Source organism: Parasteatoda tepidariorum, chromosome 6, assembly GCF_043381705.1.
Source record: "Parasteatoda tepidariorum isolate YZ-2023 chromosome 6, CAS_Ptep_4.0, whole genome shotgun sequence".
In the NCBI taxonomy this organism is placed as follows: domain Eukaryota; kingdom Metazoa; phylum Arthropoda; class Arachnida; order Araneae; family Theridiidae; genus Parasteatoda; species Parasteatoda tepidariorum.
The window spans coordinates 60,433,796-60,450,339 of NC_092209.1; the positions used below are offsets into that span (position 1 = coordinate 60,433,796).

The window sequence follows — 16,544 nt, forward strand, 5'->3', positions numbered from 1 at the left end:
TAAATTTATCACTAAGAATTTTCGACAAATTATCGCCAGGAGCATTGATGCATCTCTCCACAAGAAGCCGTCACAACATTGAGCACTTAAGAAGCTAACAGTAGCTTTTTACCAGACACTATCTCTTTACCTGTCTCTTTACCAGACATCTAACAGATTTTACAATCTAGTTTAAAAGTTTGTGTATTGTGTAAAATTGTAGTTATCATGATGCATTTTCTTTTGGTCTCGCTAATCAGAAACAGTTTCCTTTGTTTTTTTAAACGCAAAAAAACGAAGCCCTTAAACCCTTGAAACGCAAGTTTCGGGAAGGTTAAATGATTTTCATTTTAAAGGTATACTGTATTACCACTGAGACGTTAATGTGCAGGACTGATGATTGATTCCCAGTAGTGGCTTGAATCACACCGGTATTTAAATCGATGGCTATCAGCTTATCTGGAAAATATAAGCGGTTTGTGCGCAATGCTGACAATATTGTTACAATCATATGCCATTGGTCATAAAATTAAGGAGCATTAACCTCCATAACTCCAGGAGGAATGTTGCAGAAATACTTTACCATACTATCGTGTATCTAAAGAAGACAATTTCATAACAGGTTACAATTATAAAGAAATTATGAAATATTTGTATCGTTTTTCCAAACAAGTTTACTCTTTTGTCCTTTTTTTAATATTTACTCTGTAATAAAATGACACATAGGCTTGTTTATAAAACCAAATTATTGTATCGCTTTTGAAAGATTTTTTTTTTGTTCCCACACTTTAAAACACTTAAGCACACAAAATTATTTTAAGAATTGTTTCATTGTAGAAATTATACAAACCGAACACTTTATTTTTCAAAAGTAACAAGACGATTAAAATCTCTTATTTTAAACATTACATTTATATCGTTTACCCTCAGTTTCATGTGATAGTAATTTTCATTTTGAGAAAAAAAATTATTATGAACTCAAAGTATATAATTAAAGTAAAGCTTATAGTTGAAATAAATAATCATATGCATGCTTCGATAACATATCACACACGAACTGACCAACCAGAGAGAAACAAATGAACTGTTACTGTAAGCATATCGATATCCCCAACACTCGCCATCCGGTTTGCCATGTAGTGGACAAGTTGTGGGCGAGTGCTTCAACTCCCACACCTTTGGCGCTAGAATTCACTGATCAATTAATTGAAAGTTTGAGAGAGAGGCAGCTTGAAAACGGGAAATCGAAAAGATGCCGAGTCGATTTCTCCAATACACACCAAAAGCAACTTATTATGGGAACGCAAAATGCTTGAACAGGCGATGGGAAATCTATTGTGTGCTCTGTCCTGCGCGACCGATTCGATTCTGTAATTGCTCACGTGGTATTTCCAATTGATTTTGAAGCCCTATTACATTTGTTTCGGGGGGATAAAATGTTCGGTTAATTTACATCTAGAGTCTAGGTAGTTTTAATCGGGGTATTAGTGGATAGCAATGGTGTTTTTAGAATAAAATTGAATCTAACCATAGAGGTAGGTACAAACGTTATAAATCCTCAGCATCTCAATGCATGAGGAATATCATATATATAAAACTGGTAATTATTTCGCGAAAGTATTTTAATAAAATTTTTTTCAAAATAGTTTGTTTTTAAATATAAGTTAAATATTTATTACTAGAGAAACTGCAAAACAGATTATGAAAAATAAAATTAAGTAATGTTTACTACCCTGCAATTGAAAATTACTTTCCCCCTTTTTAATGCTATCAACCTTAAACTATTATCAGAAAACTAATAAAAAGATTTTTAAAGGGTCTTTCTTTTTTTGCAATGTGTAGCTTATCAGGCAAAAATCTATAGCTAATCATGCCAAATGTACAAAAATCTCTAATTTGAATTTTTTGTCATCTACGTTGTTTTCTCTATAGCACGGCAGTTAAATAGTGAAAATTTACATGCTAAAATGGTAAAACGTGAAATTAAATATGAAATACTAATACTGTAAAAGAAATACATACATTCTTTGGGGTTCGCAATTCAAGTCAAATTAGTGTTTATACTAGTTCGTTTTTTTTCCCTTTTATTTTTGATATAATAAATGAACGCAATCAATGGAATATAATCTAACACGGTAAAAAAGAAATTCTGTCTCCAAATTATTCTTTTCCAAGAAAAATTTAGTCTAGTTTACATTTTTTAAAGATTTATGCTTTGTTAAAATCATTGATTAAATACATTAATTGATGTGTTGTGAGTATGCCCTGGTAGAAATTATTAAAACGAGTATTTTGTAACAGGAACTAAAAATTATCATTATTTTGATGATGAAAATTATCCATTAACTTGGAAAACAGTTTTGAATTCTCTCTGCACACAATCTTGAGTTCGAACATCCGGTAGAGAACCACTTTAATAGCGCAAGTTAATTCTACATTCATAATATTATTATTAGAAATATAGTGAAATTAGAACAACCTAAAAGATTATATTGCACAAAAGAAGTGCCTGAGGACATTAAGCTTATTTTAAAAACGAATTTTAAATCCTCCTCCTCCAATAAAGTGTTATTTTAACACATTTAAGTGCTTTACATCGCATTTTGTACAGACATTTATGAATTACAAATCACTCTTTGAAAGCAATGTTCAAACGATTCCAGAAATATTTAGGAAGAAGAGTTTCTGAATAAATTAGTGAAAAAGAAAAGAAGTAAAGCACAAAACTTCAAAGAAAATAATTATGTCAGACGTAATTCGTTGTCATCCGTAGCGCTAAATTTGTTTAAAACATTTAAAATGGGAATAAACAATGATCATTAAAATAATTCAGTTTATGCACCAAATTATAGTTTAAGGCTCTAATAATTAAATGAACTTGCATTTAAGAATTAAAATAATTTCATACATTTGTCTTTTAATAAAACACCCGTAAAAAAATTAATAATTTTTTTTTCCAATTTTTGCATACATGCCAAATGAAATATATCCAATTACATTTAATATTTATTTCACTTTCAGTTTTCGGTATTGAGCTAAATTATCGCATTTTTTTACTTAAATGCATTAAAAATTGCATATATGTATATATATAATTAATAAAATATGTATAATAAAAATTACATATATATGTATATATAAAATTTTGGAAGTCCACAATACAACTTACTTTTTAACACCTCCTTTGAAAAAGTTTTGTTTAAAACTTATCAAATCAAAATATCGTATAACCATAGCAAAATACAATGTTATATCTATAAATTTCGCTTTGTGCCATTAAAATATATATTTAAAATAATCCATTTTATTACAAAATTTTAACAATTTATTGAATTAGTGCAAATAATGGTATTGAAGTACATGTTATTGAAATAGACTTTTTAGAAACGTTAAGGAAAAACGCAGTAAAAATGAAAGGTAACTCAATTGTCAACAATATTTTATAATCTAAAACTTATTACAAGAACAGAAATTATTTTATGATGTTATTTTATTTCTGGTACTCTTTTAGGCGCAGATTATAATAATTCAAGAAATATATGCTATTTGATTTCATTATGGTTTCACAAAGAAAGTATAACAGAAAGAAGCTTCAAAAATGTACATTGTTTCATATTTGAGTTATATTTTGAATTAAAAAATGTACTGATATTTGAAAATTGAAAATTATTTGTACACTTAATGCCCGCTTGCAAATTATGCATTTACATTCCATATATAAAATTAATAAAAAAATTTATTTTGACAAATAGATAAAATTTTGTTTTTAAATATTGTAAACAAGATTTCTATTATCTTCACAAAATTGTACCGAAACTTTCTGACAAAGAATTTTATTCCTACGTTTTTGTTAACCAACGATTAGATGAAAATATATTACACAAAATTATTAAACAAAAATATATTTATATTAGATAAAAAGTAACTATACAGAAACTAATCTTATAACTCACTTGGAACTTTTAAAATTTAATGATTTAAATATTTAGGAATTTTATAAACATTATACATAATTATTTTTTTTAAATAACAAACTTTCAGTGTGTTTAAAAATGAAATGTTAATTTTTTACCTTCAAATTGCTCTTTTGATATTGATATTTTTTTCTGAAATTAAAATGTTTATAAAATTTTAAAAACGGTAATAAGAAGTTATAATAACATGAAAAAAGTTAAACTTTAACTGATAATAGACAAATATATTATTGTGAATTATTAAATACACTATTATTGTAATATATTTTTATTAATATATATAATATATTTTTTTACATATTTAACATCATAAAAACTACCCGTTCAAAATACCCTACGATTAGGTAAGATAAATTGTTCAGCACAAATTCATTGTTTAAATATCTTCAATTATTATTATAAACTAATTATAATTTTTAAAAACAATTTCTGATATTCGTACACCTCATTTTTAATTTAATGGTTCAAAAACTAAATCTTCTCTACAATAAATGTTATATTTTTCTTTAATTATCGATACGTTCTAAACATCTTATATTATTCAAAATATCATTATTTATAATTTTAATACCCTTTCAACTTTATTCTATTGGTCGTAAACATTCAAACTTAGATGTTTACTAACAGAAATACTAAAGTCTATTTTAAATATTTACTTTTGTATGTAAAATACATTTTAGTTATCTTAAATAAAGGACATAAAATATTGTTTTACAATTATTAATTTTTCTGCAATGCTAAAACAAAAGAAAACATGTCTATAAAAAGTTACAAGGCGAAAAACAAATTGTTCCTTTAATTTTCACAATTTTAATCTTAATTTATCGCAACTAATTTACTATGGCAAAAGCATTTGAGAGATTCATATTAAATGCAGCGTTCCAAGACGATAACTATTCACAAATTATATTATTCACATTAAATGCTCGTTACAACTTTAATCTATTCAATACATTATGCTAACAGCCGAATAAGGATGATATCATATATATATATATATATAAAAGTCTTAGTTATATATATATATATATANTATATATATATATGATGAACGATATAAAAAGTTTCTCAATTTACCGTCACATAGAATCATCGGAATTCCTTTAGATGATGATAAGTACTGAAGAAAGATGATGTAGATACACCACTGGGGAGTTCCGCAGGAAAGCCACCCGACCGGGGAGGATGCGGGTAAATCCTCCCTACTCTCGCTGACACAGCAGATGAACTGAGAAAAACGGAGATCAGCCAACTATTTTGGGTTTACTGGCGTCTCTCTCTCTTACTCGCCAAATAAATGATAGTTTGACGCCAAACGTTAAACGGCTCTGGAGACGAAAGGAGTTGATGTAATCAATAAGAGCGAATACAGATGTTCAGAGATGGATTGCTATATTAAAGCCTTCTCTTTTATATGGAAATAACTCAAATACTTCGTCGAATTATTTATTTTTATTTCAAGCAGTTTTGTCTAGTTAACAATTGTATTTTTCACACAAAAAATTTATTTCACAATTTTAATGAGTTCTATTCTACAAACGTTACATCATTTCACACCATTACAAGCCTAAAGATAAACCAAACAGCAGCATGCTGTGAAACAAGAGTTAATTAATTCACTTCAAATAACTGAACATAGAGCAGATTAATATCATTCTCGATAATGGATTCAAAATTACTGTGATAGGGAAACCTAAAAATACCTTAAAGTCATTAAATGATCAATTTTGATCTGATAAAACAAAAATCAAAGCATTACATGATATACAGTAAAACATTTCATTCTGATTTTTGTAAAACAGTTGATAGTATTATAGTTTCCTGATTTGAAGTTAAAATAGACGAAAATGTTTTATTAAATCTTCATAGTTTATAGGTGAACATTGAAAGAGATAATTCCAGAGTAACACGTGCAAAATAAATTAACAACAGAACGCAAAATTTCCTTTGATTTGTTAAAATAATGAAATTATTTATTTTTCTAATTTTTAAAAAATTACGTTTTCATTAGAGCTTAATTTTCATTCCAAACAAGAGACAGTTTTTCTCCGCCATCTTGAAGGTGAAATTATCATTTAGATTTTAATAAAGTTTATGTAAAAAAAGAAACTGATGATAAAGAAATTCATACAAATAAATCTATTTAAAAATTTGACTATCGATATTTTTACTTACAATAAATTAAAAATTATTTGTTTCAAGGCATATGTTGGAGTTTTTTTATAAAATAAGAAAGATGATATTTATAAAATTTATGATAGAAAATTTATGAGCACTTCAGAAGATTAGTTAAATTAATACAAGTTTACCATATGCAATATTTTAATACAAAAATTAAGAAGATTACATGCATTTTTAAATATAATTTAAACATTTTTCAGTAATTCTTTAAACTTTTTCCCACCCTTTAAACGGTAAAATAAATTTATAAATGTAATCATAAAAACAAGCACCTTGTTCAATAAATACGTTGAAACTAGGTTTCATTAGTTTAAACATGCTAAGTAAACTTTTCATACAATAATACGATTAATTAGCACTTAAAATTTATCGAATATATGAGCTACTATTCTAGAAATTTTTATTTCGCAAAAGAAGACTTTCAAAAATATTGAAAAAAGATGGAACCTTTGAAAAGAGTGATTGAATATGAAGTATTAATGAAACTGTTTTCAGAAATAATAATTTATTACATTTCCTACATTTAATAAGAAGCATAGGCTTTATATGTATGCGCTTTACAAAGTTAACTACGATTTATTTTCATGAAATTAAGTGAAATATTTTCACTTTATAACATTTATTTTTTCTTCTAGGGTAGGTGTTTTTTTTTCTTCTTTTTTCCCCAATTTTATTCTTAACAATAAATCTCTAGAGCAAACACTCCCTACTATAATTCCATTTAAATTTCTCAATCTCCATCACTCTTCTCTAAAAATGATACTTCGCCAAATCTGGCAATCGATTTTTTTTTTCTTTCTCTTCTTTATCCATGCTTTCTATTCCAAAAATCAAAACGATTTTTCATCATCCTGGCACTAGATGGCGCCAGTGACAGGAAAAAAGAAAAGAGATCACAAAATCTAAAAAAAGGAAAAGAGGGGTGGAGAACACAATGACGTTTTGGGGTAGCGGGGGACAACATAACTGCTGGAGGGAGGGGGAGGTGGCAGGCGACACGCTCCCAGCTGGTCCTCTCCTGTGGAAATACGCCAGATGGGCCAACGCAGTCTTGATGAATAAATGCCACCCCACACAGGCGGTACATACTTTTCTCTCCCCCTATCCCAAACGATTTCAGAGCCTCCCCTTCTCCCTTTTTTCCAGTTTTCTTTCCCTCTCCAGCTTCCTGAGAACGTTCCGCCATCATCAAGGTTTGGAGAAATTTTCTCTCTTCCTTCTACTTCGTTCCTTTCTTCTTTCCTTTAGAAACGCAGCTGAATCGGTTCTGTTCTCAAAAGAGTAAAGTGTTTTTTCATTGGTTGCGGAGTTCGTTTTTTTATTATTAATTTTTTTTTTCTTATTTGTTTTCGCGGGGGTGTTGGCGATAAAAGGCTTTTCTGCGAGATAATTAAGAGCGTTTGTAAAGGTGAAAGTAGCCAAAGACTTTAAATGAAATTGCTGCTGCGTTTTCAGTATACACCTTTGTATAATGCCTATAAGCTGCTAGTATGGAAGCTATGAAATTAAACGTCGTTTGATTTAGAATGTATATTATTTAATGAAATTTTTTCACATAAATATATATATATATATATANAGACTTCTTGTGTTCTAGTTACCAGCAAAATCCATCGATATACGACACTCAATTTAATTTCAAAATTTTTCAAATTCAGATTTCGTTGAGATTTCTATAACTTTGATGAACTCCAATATGCGTTTTACAATCTTTTGTAAAAATTGTCCTATTCTATTTTTTATAGTCTTACAATATATAGACAATATTCAGAATAGTTTTACAGTTTCTCATTCTTGCAGGTGTGAAAAAAAAGGCCTAAAAACTATTAGAAGGATTCCAAAAATGAAATCATCATGTTTAAGTTAAGAGTTTTTTATTTTTATTTGGGAGAACATTAAAGAGACTTATTCATTGTTTCAATTAAATTATATTTGAGTTATAGTACAATCGATTAAATTTTTCTAATTCATGAAACTATTTTTACATATAAGTTCAAAACTTTGCTGACTGTGCTAAAATAACTATTATAACAACCTTAAAATAATTAACAAAAAAAAAATTTGGCTAAAATAATTTACTGAAATGACAATGTAAAATCCATGTTCCGTTTTATGTGAAGAAAAAAATTTTTAAAAAATATGAAACATTTAAAAATAAAACAGGGTAAGTTTTAACATTAATATAGCTTTAATATTGGATGTGTTTCGGATTTTTAAATTAACGCAGTGTAAAAGTACATAGAAAAGCAGTGTAAGAAGCTGTTAATATAATCTTTTGAAGCGTAATGTCATTCATAAAGCTTAATTTTAATTAATTGGAAAGAAAGGATTTCTCAATTCGTAGAAAATTTACTTGTGTGTCTGACCAGGAACTATATTTTCTTAATGTATATTTATCGCATTAATATTCTGTAAAAAAAATCCCACGAATAATTTAACACTTATTTTAATTCACTTTCGATATTAAGCATAAAAAAAAACTACGCATACAGTGTCACAATGGCTTTCCTCTTTACCATTCCTTAACTGTTACCAATATTATTTTAAACTTTACAATCCTGGTATTAAAAAAATACCAAATTTTTTTTCTCTAAGCATAAAATCTCAAAAAATTATAATTAAATTAATTTTTGTGAAACATTTACTTACGAATTCGAAAACAATACTTAAGCCCCGCATAATAAAGTTGATCTATCTACCCTATCATACCTGCGATCTTCAAAACATAAGAAACAATGCAAACAAACAATAACAAAGCACGCACATCTTTTTCTATCTCCCTTCACAACGCAGTGCGAGACAGGTGTAATGCCAATCATACAGTTACAACTACAAGCTGACACAGGTGCAAAACAACGGGGTAAGGGCCAGGGAGGAGTCGTACGCTGAAAGGCAGCTGATTTGAGAGCTAGCCCATTGCACCTGCCACGATTTTCTGAGTCATCCTGCATCCCGCTAATAGAACGATTTTTTTTTTTTCACATCCTCCTACCCCCGGTTTCTCGACGTTTATAAATATCTAGTGTCTTACTGAAAGAAAATATGTTTGTATTGTATTTTATTTTTACACCTGCTCAGATGGGAATAAATAAATAAGCAGACTGGTTAATTTATTGGATGAATTGGAATAAAAGATGTTTATATTCCCAATGAAGATATACCTTGTTATTTCACAGGCAGACTTTCTCAATTAAAAAATGAACATAGTATTGTACTTTTGCCACCCCTAGGTTTTCAAAGTTCATATTATTCCTTGTTTTTATCATGGTTTAAAAATTGGCTGTTAAACATGGTTTTTCAGAGCTCGTTCACCAAGGAAAATATATTTTAAAAAAATACAGTTTAAGTGTCTTGCGCTTGCCACAAAATTATAATTTTAAACTATATATGCCATCTTGCTGTAAAGATTGATATGTGTTTTAGCAGGGACGAAGAACAAAAATGTTTAAAAGTTTTTTATACTTTTCAAAAATCTTCAATTTTGGGACATTTTTTCACCTACATAAAAATTATCAAAATTACTGCCTTATTCTCATTTTTTTTTCAAATTTTAATGAGTCCAGATAATGCAGCATTGGAGTAAGTTTTAAAACATAATACCACAAACGGGTTTCGTTTTCTAAAACATGTGACTTTTCTGCATGTTGACGTTTTGCGCCATTTTCAGAATAAATATAGAGGGCTCTGATTAAAGATAGGCTAAAGTTGATCAAACAGACCAGACATATGTAACTGCTTCAAACTCATATCAGTTATGCAAATCGCATATTATGCGCAAAAAAGCATTATTTCAAGCCGTCGAAAACTCGGTATTGCTACTTAGCGTTTACCCTAAGATTTTTAGCAACTGAGCTCTTTGAACAGTTAACACTTGACTCATTCATAACCGTACCTGATTGCTTTCCTGCGTAACGAATTGCTTTCTACTGGTGATATTTAATGAGGGAAAATGAAACACATAAGCGAAGATTTTATACAAATTGCCTCACGATGTAAGAGATTTTCTGTTTCAGAAGAAAAAAGAGATGGCGTCTATGTTTAAAGTTTCAAATGAAATTTGCCTGTTTGAATAGAATGATTTAATTTTTAACAATAAAATTATAAATTCAGAAAATTTTATTCTATATCAAAATAAATATTTTTATTTGACCTTCAAAACAGTATAGAGTTTAGTATAATTGCAAGCATGCTTAAGATATTTTTTTCCTAACACCGGCAATAAAGCGCATTCGTTTTTGGATATTTATAATTTGAAATTTGTAATAATCAAAACTTTATAAGTTAGAGTAGAATGTGTCTCTTTTATTTTATAAAAAAGAAAAAAGGATTCATTAACTCAGATTGCGTGGAAACTATGATGTATTTGCCGGCTATTATTTTGTAACTTATTATAGAAGTTTAGTAAAACATTCTAAATAAAATCCGATAACTTTTATTTATATTGAGTGAAATGAAATTACCTTACATACCGGAATATGTCAACTTTTAAAACCCTCAAAATTTTACGAAAATGAAGGGGTCTGCTTATACACTCGCAATAAAGTCGGTCATTCGTTGATCATGCAATATCCGTGCACTGACAACAATGAGATAGTTATAAATAACTCTGCATCATTTTTACGCCTTTCAAAAACAATTTTCAGTAGGTTTTATATAATTAATTCATTATATCTTTCATCCTATCTTCTTTACATAGAAATTTTTTTTCTCTTCTTAAATTACAAACATAAATAAAATTAAGAATTAGAAAAGTTAAGATCATTTATTTGAGAGTATTTCAAAACTTATAACACAATGAAAACTTTTAAAACATAAACCATAAAGCTACAAATTTAAAAATTCTAGAAGATATCATGCGTGTAAAATTCAACAACGTTATTCATTTCTACTTGAGGGCAAAGGCATCATGTCAAGAGAGAAAAATGTGAGATATTTTTAACTTATGAAAAATTTTATAGACATATATAATTTTTTATGTTTTTTTTTAAATTTTTGGAATTTATATATATATTAGAGGTCGACTTACATACCCGACGTACCGAAAATTTGCTATTTTGTAACCAAAGATAGGGGGCAGACTTATATACCGAGATATAGAATAAACTTTGAAATATTCTATATCACTCTGAGTTTCATAAATGTATCTAGATAATACGAGTGCAATGACGAGTTAACTCGTAATAAATATTACTGTAGTACAACCTTTGCATTGAATGTTTGCCGCTGATATATCATATCTCAATTACTTACATAGTGTTTGAATCATATTTTTTGTAATTCATTGCATTCCTTTCATCATCAGAAAACATACGTTTATGACATACTCTTTAAGATTGTCGATAAAATAAGACAAAAATGTATTATAAAAATTTTAAAAATGAATTTAAGTATTCTTTCAAATACTAAAAGTATGTTAGCTCAAATTAATATTTTCGTATTGGAGTTATTGGCAGTTTTACTACAAAAGGAAATTTGCGAAGATCAGTTATGAATTCTTATGTTTGAAGCGATATTTTGATTAAACAATTATCGCTATTTAAAATAAAAACATATTTTCGTCCATTGTTTTGGTCTAACACAGCTTTTTATTGTTTTGGTGCATTTTTATTAGGCAGAAAATCACATTCAAGGATACAGTTTTCCCTCATTAGCAGCAGCGAACAGATTTTCTACAGAGAAAATTTTTTTTAATGTTTGTATAATGTTTGTAACAATGTATCTTTTAGTTTTTATCAGGATTCGATACTTGCTCCACTGGTTTGATACTTTAATAAAACATTAAATACACAAATCGTTAACGTTTTGTTTTGAGGGTCCATGATGTAATGTTTTCCTTTTATAGAATTCTAAAACGAGGATCTTTATGTAAGATTAGTTACAATGGGAAAGTTTATTTAAAAATAAATATTGATTTTTTGAAAAACCAGGAAAATATCAAAGTTCTTAAATATCGCGTGATTGCTAAAGATTTTTGCCTGATCATAGCTGCTTAAAAAAGCGTTGTTTTGAGCAGCCAATTAATAATTGTATATAAAAACTGTGATTCTTAATTTAATATTGAAATACAAGCAAAAGGCTTGCACTCTAAAAAATTTTATATCAAGTTATGGTAAAAAGTACCGATAGTCAAGTTGATGTAACTTTTTAACCGTAAAATTCATTGCTACGAAACAAAAATCTGATTTACCGTTATTTTTACAGTAATAATTACCTTAAAATCACGGAATCTCTCTAATTATATCAATATTACTCTCTAATTATATCAATATATCAATATCAATAAACATTTCTGATGCAAAAACGTTTGTCACAACTGAACTTTTTTTTTAGTTGGATACATAATTGCATAAAATTTATTAATATTTACATTGCATAATTGCATTGCATATAAGAGTTAAAAAGAATCTGAAAACGTATACCTTAGGCATGATGAAAAGACCCAGTACACTCTACACTCGTTAGAATCGTACGTATCGAATAGCTTTGCTATATATATATATATATGAATAATTTAATTGATGAATAATTTCATTTTTTTTGTTGTTGATAAAAATGAGTTGCATTTTTAAGATATTGAAAGAGAAATTCATAATTCTAATAACCTAATTACGATCTCAAATTTCAAAATTTTCTAACCTTGATATTTAAGAAGGTAGTTTTAATAACAAATACCGCTCAATAACTTCATCAGAACTATCGTTTTTTTTTTTTTTTTTTTTTTTTTTTTTTTTTTTTTTNTTTTTTTTTTTTTTACAAAAAAAACTAGAAAAGGTAAACTTTTGGGGAATATATACACTTATTAAGGGAAAGAGGCACATTTCATTACACACTTTAGCATACGCAACCGAATTTTGTCTTAAATCTTAGTTATTAAATTTTATCTTAGTTATTAAATTATCTCACTTTTTGACCCGATAACCACACCGCACACTCGGGGCATTTAATTGGTGGTTAATCCGAAAATCCAGATCATATTTAAACCATTCATTTGGTAATTTTTCTGCTCACATCGTAATTGTTTACCAAATATTGTCTTCAAAATTATAGTTTTTTTTTTTTTACTACACAGTACTTAGTAAAAAGATTACTATTCAGTAAATAGTACAACGCATTTACTGATAAGTAAATTTAAGTAAATAAATGACTTGTTCTAAGGCATCATGATAAAGTATCCAAATTTTACCGCATTAACCAAATTTAATCACAAATTATAAAACCATATTTAAATGCTAAATTTTACCAAAATCATTTCCAAAACACTTCGATGAAACTTACCGGGCTTTTTAATATTCCCATTGAGCCAGAAATACGATGAATGTTACTATATTCTGGTTGTTTTGGTCATACTTTTTTTCTCATTGAAATAGGATTAACCTTTTTGTATTTTGCATGCTTTTGATAATTAATTTTTAAAATAAGAAATGTAAAAAAAAAAAATAGAGTTGTATTAAAAGTTATGACTGTTGTTATATCAAAGTATCTAAAGAATTTATTTCATGCCCTATAATTGATCACAAGTTCGTGAATCAAAAACTAAATATCAAAATTGATTACTGAACATGACTAGTTAACTATTAATATCAGCATCAATTGATTTTATCAAATGTAGAGAAATTTAAACTTTTTATTTGCGATTTTAAGGTAACGAATTCACTAAAAAGGATAAATCGGGAAAAATGACCTATACCATTATTCTGTTAACGAAATATCCCGACATAGCCCCATTGGACGCCATCTTGTGACGTCATAGCAGAGACGTAACAGCTGGTCAGACCCTCGGCATGCTTGTAGCAGGTGGTATTGATGCATAACGTACTTTATGGCAGCAAAAGTAAAGGGGAAAAAATCCTTTAAAAAAAAAAGTAGAATAAAAATGGAGGAAAAAAATACGAAACTTCTTACTTGAAACCCTGCCACCACTATTGAAGCGTGTTTTCTGATATATTAGCCGTCTAAAACTAATAATAAAAAAACAGGAAAGCTACGTAATATTTCGAACGACGTTTTTCTTTACTGAATTTATATTTGAATGAAAAACAGACATAAATTGTATAACTGACAATTTGGATATTGATTGCATCGATCCTAAAACGTATAAAGTTTTTGAAAGTATCCAAAAAAATTTTGTTGCAATTTTTAGTTAAGGCTTTAATATTATCTGTTGCTTGGTTAAATGCAATTTAACATCTTAGAATTTGTCAGTAAATTAGATTTGTTTATTATATCTGCTAATCTATAATGTAAAGACGTACGAAAAGCTAAATGTAAAATTTAAATAATACAAGTAATGTTTGTTTTATTATTAATATTTTTCGTTGATTTTAAATAAAATTATTCCCTTTTTAATTTACTTTCAGCACGTTTTGCTCTTAGCATTTAAAAAAAAAAAAAGAGATTTTGTTTAAATAGGAAATAAAGCTTGATCTAGCATTCTTAGTTCATGATCTAAATTAGAAAACAATTTTTTTAATTCATTTTGAAGAGAATTAATGGCAAATCACTATTAATGATGGATTAATTTTTGAAGAAGAATAATTTATTTTGCTGATTTGCTTCTCTTGGATACTGTGTTTCTTGCTGTTCTTTTTTCTCTCTCGGCTACTGTGGTTTTTCTAGTTTTGTTCTGCACTTTTATTTTTCCGTTTTTCGTTGACAACTTTACGTTTTATCTTTCAAATCACTTTTTCTTCTCATTAATGTCTGGCAAGTCTTGAAAATGACCGCCTACTCTTGAGTGCTTGAAACATATCGAGTGTTATTTTCTATTTATATTTTTTAAGGGAAGAAAGTTTTTAATCAACTAACATCTATTTAGCTTACGTTTCTAAAATGATTTAAAAAATGCTTCTTTGTAAAATATTTTAATTATCTCTATAAGAATGCTTACTTTTAAATGGAATCATTAAAAAACGAAGCTCTAAATTCACTACTCCTCAAGTTCTAAAAAGAATGATAATCTTTCGAAAATTATTTATAGTATTTTCAAATTGTTAATAAACAAATAGTTACATTTAAAATATGTAAAAAAGCGGCAGCAATACGGGAAATATAAATTAATCACTCTCTAAATCAAGAAATCAAATATATTAATATGCGAAATCATTTAAGAAGATTTGTTCCTTTCTCTTTATTATTATTATTACTTTTAGAACCATTCAAAGCAGCGATACATTAAAATATTATAGTGAGCCAACAACTTACCAGAAAAATTTACTTCCCAAAATAATTTTAAATAGTTTTAATAATTTGTGCTATGAAATGTTTTTATTGTTTCAAAACAAATATCTACCTTTCAAACAATTTAAAACACTATCATTTTGGAAGCAAATTTAGCTGAGTAACTCTCTAAAATAATGCATAAAATTAACTACTTTATCAAATTATTTTAAAGAAATTCGTTTTTTTTCCTCGCATTTTTTTCAATTAATTAAAAGAAGCAATAATGTAAAATTACAATATATTTAAAGTTCTCCGGAAAAATAACTTTCATAAATTATTCACAATATTCGGAATAGATTGTATTAAAATATGAAAAGAGAAACATGTTTCAAAATAAAAAGTTGATGCAGAAATAATTTAAAAACATTGAAGTTAAGAAAGTAAACATAATTGGGAAAAAATTAGTTAATCTCTAAAACAATGCATCAAGCAAATTAATTTACCAATTCATAAAGAAAAAATTCTTTTATCTCACTTTTTACAAATAAGTAAAAGAAACAAGGCATTGAAAAATTATAATACGTCCAATGTTTACCGTAAAAATGTCTTTTATAAATTAATTCACAATATTTATTTTGAATGATATATGTTATAAAATATTTACAATATGTATAAAATTTTTACTTATTTACAAAATATTTGCCGTTTTAAAACAAATAGTTACTTTAGAAAATAAAAATTTAAAAAATCGAACATAATTTGGAAAAAATTATCAAATCTCCAACAATATATCAAATAAATTAATTTACCAATTCATTAGGGACCAATTCTTTTTTAATCATTTTTTTCAAAGAGTTAAAAGAAACAAAACGTTGAAAAATTAAAATACGCCCAAAATTCACCATAAAAATATTTTTTATTAAACTAATTCACAATATTTATTTTGAGTAATTTGTGCTGTAAAATTTTTTCATATTTTCATAACAAATATTCACTTTTAAAATATTGACATTGAAGAAACAAATCGAAATAAACAAATCTCTAAAACAATACTTCATATAAATTAATTTTCTAAATCATTTAAGAAAAATTCGTTTGTTTCTCTTATTTTTCTATTTTTTCCCTTTAATTTATAGAGAAGATAACCAATATTTTTCTATAAAGGAGTAAAACATTATAAAATTACAATCTACTCAAAGTTTTCCAGAAAAATGATTTTTTATAAAATTATTCACAATATTCGGAAAAAGT

At 27.2% G+C, this 16,544-nt stretch overlaps 1 protein-coding gene across 4 annotated transcripts in view; it reads right to left on the minus strand.

Moving 5' to 3' along the window:
• LOC107442892 (protein CBFA2T1) overlaps positions 1-16,544 on the minus strand; it is an 86,639-nt gene that overhangs the window by 24,166 nt on the left and 45,929 nt on the right. The window contains exon 1 of one of the 4 annotated variants that reach the window (XM_016056571.4): positions 8,784-8,970. The exons of 2 other annotated variants lie outside the window; for them this stretch is intronic. Coding sequence is in view for 1 of the 2 variants with exons in the window: in XM_016056570.4 (XP_015912056.1) it covers positions 5,031-5,046 (16 nt within the window). In the remaining variant the exon portion in view is untranslated. Of the gene's footprint in view, positions 1-5,030; positions 5,244-8,783; positions 8,971-16,544 lie in introns of those variants that run through there. One more of the 4 variants, XM_016056570.4, reaches the window with a different exon arrangement.